Genomic DNA, 12,551 nt, shown 5'->3' with positions numbered 1-12,551 from the left:
CTTTTATAATATTTATATTAAATTTATAGAAAAATAATTTAAATGAAAGAGTCTAATAATTAATATATGTATTATTATTTTGTGAATATCATAAAATAATAATACATACCCCAAAAATAAATTTGATTATATTATTATAATTTACATATAAGAATATATACAATTGTTTAATGTTAACGACTTACAAATTACACAAATATAGTTATCCTTTTAATTAATTAATTGATCGATTCATTATAATATTAAACTTAATCAATGTTGGGAACTTGGGATGATAGGAAGGATTTGTCCCTTTTACAAATTGACTAATTTTATTAATTGTAGTGGAGACAGTGTTTTATAATTAATTAATCAATTTACCTAATAAATTATGTTAAGATTGAATATAATTATATTAATTCTATGAAAAATTAATTAATTAACTAAGCATAAGCATGCATACAATTGAATAATTCTTCAATTTAACTTGTAAATTATGTTAAGATTGAGTATAATTATATTAATTTTATAAACAATTAATTAATTAACTAACAAGGCTAACTAAGCTTAAGCCTTCATACAATTGAATAATTAATCAATTTACCTAGTAAATTATGTTAAGATTAGATATAATCGTATTTATTCTATAAAAAATTAATATGGGAGTGACTCTATCCCCACAGGCTAGGGACGGACATGAGAATTGTCCCCAACCTCGGGGACGAGCATGAGGGCAGAAACGGGGAACAGGGAACAAAGAACAAGGCCCGACTTGACCCCGACCCCGACCCCACCCGATCTGCACCCATCCCTAAAGAACTGATGTGAATGTGTGAATATTGTGAACTAACAGGGTGTATTTGTCATTTTTTAAATTAATAGGGGGTAATATACCTTTATAGGATACCCGGGAAAGGAGCCAGGACCTAATCCATGTTTATCCCACCTGATAGCACAACAATATATGACTTACAGGACAATCAAAAAAGTATAGCATGGTATAAACTTCTTTCAGAACCTACTGTAACTAAAACACTGCTCTATTTTATGTCAAGTTAGTTAAGCCCAGCAAAACCAGTTGGGTTGGCTAGATAACTGCATGAGAAGCTACATTAAAAATTGCCTAGGCTCACTGACACATTTATCATCAATTAAAAGAAGAGCTTTCAAGTGAAGTGGTAAATGAACTTTGAACTAGACCATGAGCAAAGAGGCAAGGCATAAAACTGAAACTATTTTCTTTATTCTAATGTACTCCAGACTAAGAAAATTAACTTCTTTGGAAAAAGCATAGCAAAGGTGGTTTCGGAGATTTTGCCTTCCTAATATCACCTAACCTACCATCTATTACTAAAGATCCGTTCCCCTTCTCTGCGGTAACTGCATGCATGCGATGTCTTCACGAGGGAGAGTGTACATTGATGCATTACCAGAACCATTAGATGTGTGTCGACTTTCATCTGTTGTTAGTGCCAAAAGGTGTGTAGCCTCCTTGTTTTTACGGAAGACCAGGTAAGCTACTCCAGCTAAATAGACTGCAATGGCTGAAAAACCAAATATTCCCAAAAAGATGGCTTCCACGAGTTTTAGAGGGCCATGAAAAAGAAACTTGATGAAACTGGTTACAAGATAGTATATGTTTATCGACATTATCAGCGAACCAATGATCCAAGTGATAGATGAAATCTGTCAGGAGAGATACAAAGGAGAAATATCAGCCCTCTAATGATGATGCTCTAGACTTTGATTCTAATTGCTGTCCTGCATGCAATTAAGGCGAAATGGAAAATGCAACAAAAACAGATATATTTTCCAGATTCTATAGTGTTAGAACCTCCCCATATCTAATGTCCATACTCAATAACATGCAAGACAACGATGTTCATCCCTTAACATGTGAAAATCATCAACAAATATCTACAATGTTTTAGCAGTGTTTGCAGGAAAGATAGCAAAAATGCTTGGATTGCCTCTTTAACCACTTGAAAATATAAATCAAGCAACAAGCATAAAGTTTTACCGCAGTTGAGTTGGCGTGTGCCCCCATCTTGACCTTGCTGCTAGTAAACTTGAGAAGCGGAACAAGTGCGAATGGAAGCTCAAATGAGAGAATCATCTGCCAAAAAACGTCTAAGGTATGTGAAAAGATTGGCTTTAAAACATAAAATGCACCAATAAAACTGCTTTTCTTTCTAATCACTTTTGACAGCGATGTGAAACAGAGATGACTTGTGGTAATTAAGTACTGAGAAGAATAAAATATTATATTCTTCTAGCGGATGCAATCCTAAATACAAAAATACAATGGAACTAAGTGTACAGATATTGGTCTTCAAATGTCTTCTAAACATAACGCAGAGGCCACAACAGATCACTTCAATGAGATCTGCCATATATCATTTTATCTAAAGCAATCACTATAACAGAGCCATTTAACCATTTAACCAGGTTTTCCCTTTAATTAATCTTGGTTTCTATTGCAAATTGTGTCAGTTACCGATGCAATAATAATTAGTTGTCCAGCCCCAGCAGAACCACCAATCAATGCAACAATTAAACTAGGGACTATCGCCAAGCACCGAGTTAGGAAGTTCCTAAGCCATGGCCTCAAGCGCAGGTCAAGAAAGCCCTACAAAACAGGATGAAATGAAAATGTTGTCAAACAAAAAACAAGATGTTCCACAGAAAGCAAATATAAAGCAACAAACATGCATTTTAACCAAGTTGACGATCATATACATAAGTTCTATCAGGTAATTTCCGGAAAATAACATGTGTTGAGCATTGACTTTATCAAGATGGTAAATTGACCAAGAAACATCTTAATTGTTCAATGAAAATTTGGTAGGTAAGCGAAAGAGTATAAATTAAACACCAACTCAAGGAAAGGATGCTCAGTTGTGCAATTCAATTATTAATGAATTATCCATTTCAGAGAAGAGAGACACGCACTTATGCCAGTAAGTTCATATCCTTAAAAACCTCAGGAAATAGGCCCAGATAAAGTGACAAGATTATATTTTTACTTGAGATATTCATATTCATAGACCAGAGAAATATAGACATACAATAACAAGAATCATAAAATACCTGCATGACATATTGCCCTGCATAGGTTCCTGTTATTGTAGAACTTTGACCTGATGCCAACAAAGCAATTGCAAAAAGTTTCGAACTCCAACTACCTAAGACATTCTGTAAACAATATATATAAACTGGTATCACTAAAAAGAACAAAGTATACTTCCGGAAGAAAATGAAAATTATGAAAAAAGTACTATCTTCTAGAAACTAATGCTAGGTAAAAAGACATTTGAAATATCGAACAAATGTTGCCAGATTACATACTCTAAGTAAAAAGGAGGCTTTGTTTAAATCCAAGTCTTTGCAACTATCTTGATCTTCAGGATTCATATTTGAAGAACTGCAAACTGCACCACTAACGGAAATAACTGATACATTAATGAGAAATGCCACTGATAGAGCAAAGCCACTTTCGATCATATAAAATCTGCAGGCCTCCTGTGAACAACAATGGCGTCAGAATACATTATGTTAAGAAGCCGCTAAAACCAGAAGCTTTAGTTCATCAGAAAAGTCCAATAATAGTATCTAAGCTTTAAAAACGTCCTCACTATAGCACGGATCTAGACACAAAGGAAGATTCAAATACAAATTCTATGTTAATCGGTATAAAGTTAATGAATAAGAGCAATGTTCTGATTTTATACCTTTACACAATTTAGAGTTTTACATAAATCACAAACGATTTCCTCACCCATTGGTCTGATAAATATTGTATAACTACTTAATCTAAAAGCTTAAATTGTTAAGGGCCTAACAATTCTATATATACTCTCAGCAAATACGAGACACCTAGAGTTAATTCTCTATAATTGTGTTTAAGCCCAAAAAGGTACCTTACCTGTAACATGAATCTAGATAAAAATGCAAATGAAAACTCGAAACTAATACTATTGCACTACTGCAGATATGATGCAGACATGTGAGATGTGGAGAACTGATAACACAACCTCTTGCACTGATATAATGTGAAGAAATCACAAAACCTAGAAGTTTAAGCCGATAGATAAGGGTAACAATAGTATTTAAGCTCCAACATCAATGATGTATAGACCAAATCTCCAGCAAAACTAGTCTACAAGATTTAAACTTCACCTTGATGCCTCGAACAGATCTTGGGATTTTTCTAGAAAGCACCAATGCTGAGTGCAGGAAGAGATTGTGCCTACAAAAAGATATGAACAACAACAAACAAGATGAGAACTTTCAATTAGTATTTAAATATTTAGAAGTTGGAAGAAATATGAAACCTACGGCATAACCATAGCACCAAGAAGAGAAATTGCAAGACCAGTAGCACCATTTCCTTTGAGTTGGGGAACAAAAAGGCCATACAAAACTTCTTTAGCATCAGGCTTTGCATAGCCAAGCTCAGCCAAAAAGCATCCAGCCATTGTAAATACAAGAAAAGCAATAAAAAATTCGAGCTTCCTAACCTGCAAAACAAAAGACATGAAAACTTAAGTTGATTTCATTTTTTTGTGGTCTTACATATTTTAGTCGCACCAGACTAATAAAGCAATTTCACTTTCCTAGCCGATACAGATTCAATGAACCATTCATTTGCAGTTTCATCTAGATGTATACCATATACGAAATCTATCAACATACCCCATATTGTTGTAATGCTAGAAGAATCAATGTACTCAACCCAGTTAGAAGGACACCAATCCATACTGGGATTTTAAAGAGCATATTCAAAGCAAAGGCCGTTCCAATCACTGGAAATAGAAAGAATTGATCAGTCAGATTAGGTTGAACAGCAAGTATCAGGAAATATTGATACTAAAGAGAAATGCTGCATATAGAGTAAGCCTCTCTTATCATTGACTGCAAACATACAAGCAAACATATATGTGCATATATAACATATTTTAAATAAGTTATTAAATCCCATTTATACAGCTTCATTGTATGTCTACCACAGGAACAAAAGTTCATTTCATTTAGGAGTCAGTCATTTCCATCATATGCGCCATGCTATCAAGTTCTACATAGGTATGAACTCTAATTAAGCCAAAAATGCAAATGTAATATAAGATGCAAGTGTGCTCATGACGAGTATGCCCAACCAATAAGGACTCTGCTTCAAGACAGAAAAAAGACGACAACCCTTACTGAATCTCAATTTTAATCATTAAATTCAGATAAAGAGAGAAAAACAAGGATATGTTGTGACCAGGGAAAAAAGAAACAAGGAAAAAGAAGATGCATCTTCAGTAGAACCTTAAAATTTTTGCTAATCTTGCACCTGGGACCTAGTGTGAGAGCTTGCAAGTCAAAACCTATAATTGTATAAGAATTGACCATTAAACTTAAACTAGCATCTTTTTTTTATTTTTTATTTTTCCTGTGTGTCTGTGTTGGCTAGGTGCATCTTTTAGTCTATATGGTAATTAAGCATAGCCTTGTTTGATTAAGGACAATAATATTTTCTCTCTAAATTACCTAGATCAATATGTCTAGATATGCAACCTATTTGCATAAGTGCTTAGATTTCAAGACAATTAAGCAATAGAAATGAGAGTATTCATATTACTCAATTACAAGCAAATGAGAGATATGCTTACCTTCAGGTATGTCACATGCAACTATAGCAATTTCAGCAAGGACCCATAAGATGAAGTTTGGCACCCTAGGATATTCACTTCTACAGTGTTCTGCTAAATGCTTTCCTACAATCAAAGAAAGAACATTCGGAATAAAAAGTTGTATCAGTACTGACATTGAAACTAGATTTGTAGTACATATGGCCAGGGTTATAGATCACAGACCTGTGACAACACCAAGATTGGCCGCGAGGGACTGAATAATTAAAGCAGCACATGAAGCCACTAATATGATCCAAAGTAACTGCAACAAAAGAAAAAAGTCTCTCAAGAAGAATACATGATGTTGAATTCAGAAACGAACTCCAGGTGAATTCATTTAGGAATTAATGTGACTTTTCAAAACATGCCTTAATTTCTGTTTTGTGAATTGCACAGCAGCACAAGTCAAGAAACTAATTTCACCTTGTATCTCTACCAAGACACAAATAAAATAGACTATATAACATGGCCACTTGATACAGCATCTCTTTTGTACCACTTCTTTGGCTGAAAAGATATTTTTTTAATTCCTTAAACTTATGAAAATTATGAACAATTAGATTAATTTCAACAGTGATTAATTTTAACATTCGAACACTCCTTTAAGCATAATCATGAAAATTTAAAGGGAAAAAAAAAGAGTTCAACAAAACAAAATAATGGGAGGAGTCCTTCAACTTAAGGATGAAATCCGCACCTCATACTTGTATAGCGCTCCTGACTGTAGATCCGTCTCAACTGTAAGTTATCCACAAATTATAAAGAGCGTATACTGATTAGAAGCTTTGTAATTTTTGGTTTCTCAGAAGGAAAGAAAACTACTGAACTTACAATTTCCAGGATCTATATATGCAATGGAAACAAGGAATCCAGGACCCATATAAGCAAATAAGTTTTTCCAGCTCGTATTCTGCATGAATGCAACATAAATTATCACATATCATGCTATTCTGATTTAAGTAAACAATTACATCACAAAGACTTACTGCAGTTGATCCCTGTATAATATATTCAATCAAAAGTTTCATATTGGTAGCAATGCAAAAATCTAAAAAGGATTGCCCTGTTATTAAAATTCCAAAACTGAGGCAAATGGCACCAATAAGTGTCTTGCAACCACTATTCACGAAAGAATGAAAACACGTAGTAAGCATCCTAAGTCCAAAGGCCAAGAAACTAATTAATAGAAACTACAACCTTTAAGTAGCTAGTCAATTAATTAGTCAGGAAAACTCCTATACGAATAACCCATCCTTCACTTGTGCACTACATTGCAGCTCTGCACCCTCAAATTTATTCCTGTTCCCTTATTTTGAACAAACTAATTAAAAATTCTTAACAATTACAAGAGGATTCACGGAAGTTCCCAAAGCCGAATGAACTTAATAAATATCTAGACAACATATCAAATACATCAATATCTAGCTCTTGATAAATGTATAACATTTTCGTTCTTATTTTTTAAAAATACTCCAGCATTAATGACGAATATACAACCAAAAGCATCCATGTTCAGTATAAACACTGCTAACATCTAGCTTTTCCTCTTGAAACAATTATTAACTCCATTGCAAGAGTAGCTTTCTTGGTTTTAAATTCCACTCTATTCCATCTTATCCTCCCTGTAAAGTTATCAGATGGTCCTTCTGTTCAAAAAAGTATAATTTTTTTTATGAATGTAATGCCCTCCCCTGATGCCACCTTCAATATAGCCACCTATTTTGACTCAATCTGCTTCTCCAACCATGTTATTAAATTAATGATTCGATACACAAAATTCCACAGGTTATAGTTTTTGTTGCGACCAGCACTTCATAATGGTTAAAAAAATATAATCCTCAACTAACCACACTATTTTATCAATTGCTTGCTTAGTAAATACACCTGATAAATTAAATGTCCAACCAACTCAACTCATTATAACCATCTCTCATAAAACACTTAATTCTATTGGAAAAATGAAACACCAAACTAAAGGAAACATAGAGTTCATGAATATTTACAAACAATTTAACAAGATTGCATCCCCACAGGAGCAATTACTGAATTTTGGGGATGATCTATAACAACTGAGGGACCACATGGAGTTTTGGGGGATTATAACATCCCCATGCCTATAATATTCGATAAAGGCATCCAGCCATTTCATTTCCTTGACAACAAGAAACTCCAAGTTCTACAAAGGTCACTGGTATAGCCATAAATTTATCAGCAATATGCAGATACAACTCTTTATATGCATATTCGACTTTTAAGGCTACATGGCTAGAAAACAACTAGGTTAAAAGAACATAAAAAACCAATCCACTAAAAAGTGTCTCTAAATTGCATGCAGATGTTTGGACAGATTTGTAATAGTAAGATACGAAACGTAATATCCAAAAAGGACCACAAGTTAAATTGAATAGGTAAGACTTCAGCAGCTTGTGCTCAATGGAAGCAGATATCATTTTATCAATAGTACTAGGTTCAAAGCTGATAATGCTAATTACTTAATAATAAGTCATAACATGGACTTATCTCTAGATTGACTTTTCTAACTCACATTCCCAAAGTCCCTTTCCAATATCTAACCAAGATAATTAATAATAGAGACAACCAACCAATTGAAGCGTTCACGAAACAAAAATTTGAAAAAGTAAAATGATAGTGATGATGATCGGGATGATGAACTCAAATTACTTTAAAAAACCATGTCTAAGTGCAGCCCCTATCACGGAATAATGACCATTGCAGCCGGTAAGATATTAGTTGATAAAAAGTTTTATGCAAGTAGTATCTAAGAAACAACTACAATATTATTCTTACTTAACTTCACTTTTTCAATACAACCCAAACCATCTTCATCAACCACAAATTGTAGCCACACCAAAAAACTTCCATGCGATTACCAACTAAAATAAAGATTTAAATCCCAAAAAAAGATTTTCTGCAACCCATCTTAAGCCTGAAAAGGCACAAAGTTTCAGGGCTCATCAAACAAATTATTTCACAAAGTCAATCAATTTACAAGCAAACACAGAAATGATACTATGAATCATGATAATACTAGAAATTAAAAACTCACATCGGGCACGACAATTTGGTCAGTTTCTTCATTCTCAATCAGTGGTGTATTCGAAAAGCTCCGGTTTCCGCCAGTGCTAGCAATGAATTGTGGCTGCCCAGATGTTGCAGCCGCCATAGCCACTTTTTTGTTTCTTTATGTTATTCTGATCAATCACAAAAGATGAAGTTTCAATCGCATGAACAATATAATTCAGGCATCACTCTACTTGGAAAACTGAAACAATAAATTAGAGTTTTAGTTTGCATTTGAAAAAGGTGAAAAGTTGCACTTAAAAACATGCAATGACTGATCAGCACGATTCTGAAAAAAAAAAAACTTCAGAACTGAAAATCTTCAAAGGAATATATAAATTGAATTTAATATAAACAAGATTTATATGTAAAGTGCTGCATGATTAGAATTCACACTTCGTTTGGTTGTCGAGAAACTGAAAGAAAATAAAATAAAAAAAATCGAACGTTTGAGGTAAGTAGAATTATTATATTCAATAAAATGAAAAACCCACCACGGGTAAACAAAATAAAAACATATAAAAATAAAAACCAAGAATAAAATACAAATGAAAAGAAAAAGCTGATATATTTTCCCACGTTTTCTCAGCAAACAAACAGAAAACAAACTCTAAATCCAATCAAAAAGCGAAGCAAATGGCCACACAAGGCAGTCTTGCAAATATATTCCATATTCATTATCTGGGTTAAGACCAAAATAAATAAAAATTTAGAAACTTTTTGGTTACATATCCCAGGAAACCAAACAGCAAGACGAAAAAGAAAAAAGCATTCCCAGTTGACACAGAACAAACCTTGAAATAAGAAAACGTTGAGAAAGAAATTGTTGACAATGAAGAGTGGCGAGCCTTGATACGTATTTATACAAAAACAAATGGCGCATAGGGAGCTGTTTGGAAAGTTGTTTTTAGTTTGTAAAGAGGAGTCTCTATCACTTTGACACTTCAGTTTTGTCCCTGCTGTCTTTTGGAGTACTTGTGGAAAAGGATTGAGTTTTACCATAATTCATATGAGCACTTTTCTATATAAGAATAATTTACCATACAAAGACATCTCAATTTTAAACTTGAATTTGATATAGTTTTGAATTGATAACATTATACATAATGAATCCGAGTTTTTAATTAGAGGCCTCACCTAACTCTAATACGATGAGTTTTATCGGTAATTCATTTAAAATCTTTTTTATATGAAATAATTTATCATACAGAATTGACATCTCAATTTTAAATTTTAATTTGATACAATTTTGAATTGATAACATTATGCTTAATGAATCCAAGTTTACAACTTGATGCAAACATGATTATAATAGATTTTTACCAACACGAAACTTCAGAATTTTTTTTATTTATCTAATTATAATTATCTTTTAAGTTTTATTTTATCATTTTTATGATAATTATTATCAAAATTTTATTTTATACAGAATTATTGTTATAATTTCAGTTTTTTAGGTATTTTCAAAATCAACTAGTCTTACCTTCAATGCATGTGTGTTTAACGATAATTTTTAAGCTATTAAATCGTAAATATGGTAAATACATCTCTTGTGACTCGAACACAAGACCCTCCTGGATATAGTTAACCCCAATGGCTAAAAGATTTGTCATCCGACCACAAGAGGAGAGGTTAAAATCATCGTATTTATGATGGTTAAAACTTGCATTGCTATCTTGATATAAATTATGAAATTTGAGACATTGAATCAACTTATGTAGAATGCTCAAGATATATCATATATCTCAATTATTGAATTGAATTATTCTAATATATGAGGGTGTTGAACTTGCCTATATTTATATTGCCTTACAATATAATTAGTTGGGATAGAATATTTAACTTAAATTCATACAATAATACTTTATATTGCAAATTTCATGTACAAACTTTTAAATGGAAACTAATGTAATGCACCAGTGAATAAAAAATAAAATTTAACTCAATGCATGTTTAATCACTCCAAATTTTGGTAATTAGTGAAAACTATAAGATAAATTTTTTAAAAGAAGCAATGGATGTATCTAAAATTAGCAACGTGATATTTTTTAAAAACTTTGAAATCCAACAGTTTTTCTATTTGAAAATGGAAATTTAAAAAATGTGTGCTGAAAATTATTACAACATTTATACACAGGTTTAATAAGATATTATTTAGATTTTTTCCTGTCCAAATAAAAGCTTAATGACACTTTTCCCACCCTAAAAATTTCAAAATACAACTTTGCTACCCAAACATTATATTACGTTAATAGTTTCTGTGAAACCTTAGATATGGCTAATATTCCTGGAAGGGGGTGAATTGGAATGAAAACTATCACCACAAACAGTGTGTTTAACGAAACAATGTTCAATAAATAAACTCAATAACCAAATAATGACAATAATAATGATAATATTAATGAGCAATAAAGACACCAAAAAAGAACAATAAATAATAAATGTAATCAAGTTATAATGATGCACAAGCAATAAATGTGAGCAAAGAATTAATGTGAAAGAGTGATAAATAAGTTGAGAGAGAGAGAGAGAGAGAGAGAGAGAGAGAGAGAGAGAAACGCTTAGAGATTTATAGTGATTCGGAGTTATATCCACAAGTCTCCTACATCCACTTCTTCATGACAACCTCATTTAAGTTCCACTAAAATCGGATTACGCCAATACAATAGTTTTATAGGATTTCACCAATACTTTCTCTAGTTTTATAAGATTTCACCAACACACACTAGATTTACAGGATTGCAATAGTTTTACAAGATTTCGCCAACAAGGTTTTAATCAAAGTGTTTTGTGAATGATTGCCTCTTATCATTAGGCTTATACACACAATAAGAACAAAGACACTCTTAAAGGTTTACAATATAAATGTAAGTGAGAGTATTTGATTTGGATTTTGAGCTCTAAGGGGGCGTTTGGTTCAGGAATGTTAGATTACTAGGAATGTTGAATTACTGGAAAGATAGATTACCTTGAAAGATTACTGGGAATCTTTAGAAAAATATATTTGGTTAGTTGGTGGGTATATTATATTAATATGTTTGGTTATGGGGAATAAATTGGTGGGTATGCTATTTAAATTACTAAATTGTCCCCCTTTTAAATATTAATATAAAATATTTTTATTATTAATTTTTGAATAATTTTTTTTACCCCCAATATTTCAGATTTAGCTAAAACACCTCCGCTTATATACAACTTTAATTTATGACGAAATCACCCCCACCTCCTGCCGCCACCGCGAACCACCGCCGGATGTCCCCGTGAGTACGTCACCGTGACGAAGAGGCTCCGCTATGGCCGTTTTTGGCCATATTGATGGCCGAAAAAGGACATATCGGGCCAGATCTGGCCCGATATGTCCGTTTTCGGCCATCAATATGGCCAAAACCACCAGAGCGAGCCTCCCGAGCCTCCCACAGAATTTCCAGTATTTTTAGGGACTCCGGCAATTTTTCGGCGGTGGTCCGTGGTGGTTGACCCGTTGTCCGCTGTGTTGGCTGGGTGGCTGTGGTGGTGGTGGCTTGGTGGCAGTGGTGGTCTGTAATATTTTAATATAAGCATTATTGTCCAAATTTTAATTAAACAGGGTAAAATTGAAATAGGATATTAATTTAAATTTGTTTAAGTAGGGTATTATGTCCAAAATTTTTATTAATAAGGGATAAAATTGTAACAAAAAAAGATAACCCTGGTAATCTATAAAACCAAGAAAATAGAGGTAATCAGATTACCTCTTATATTACCAATAGTAACTACTATTGGTATTTGAAGATTACTGGTATTATATTACTTGACCCACAAACGTGGTAATCAAAT

General features: G+C 32.8%; 1 protein-coding gene across 1 annotated transcript; it reads right to left on the bottom strand.

Annotated features, from left to right (window-relative positions):
* Positions 1-1,022: 1,022 nt before the first annotated feature.
* On the bottom strand, positions 1,023-9,658 carry LOC116132021 (metal transporter Nramp6-like). The gene is made up of 14 exons (XM_031417701.1): positions 9,530-9,658; positions 8,722-8,866; positions 6,486-6,564; positions 6,352-6,392; positions 5,838-5,916; positions 5,634-5,738; positions 4,675-4,784; positions 4,318-4,499; positions 4,159-4,228; positions 3,328-3,501; positions 3,070-3,174; positions 2,477-2,608; positions 2,000-2,095; positions 1,023-1,665 (listed from the first exon to the last, which is right to left on the bottom strand). Exons 2-14 carry the CDS (start codon positions 8,836-8,838, stop codon positions 1,330-1,332), a joined length of 1,626 nt encoding a protein of 541 aa, XP_031273561.1. The 5' UTR covers positions 8,839-8,866; positions 9,530-9,658; the 3' UTR covers positions 1,023-1,329.
* Between the last annotated feature and the right edge of the window lie 2,893 nt (positions 9,659-12,551).

Source organism: Pistacia vera, unplaced genomic scaffold (genome assembly GCF_008641045.1).
Source record: "Pistacia vera cultivar Batoury unplaced genomic scaffold, PisVer_v2 Contig247, whole genome shotgun sequence".
Lineage (NCBI taxonomy): Eukaryota > Viridiplantae > Streptophyta > Magnoliopsida > Sapindales > Anacardiaceae > Pistacia > Pistacia vera.
This window is presented reverse-complemented; position numbering and strand designations above follow the sequence as displayed.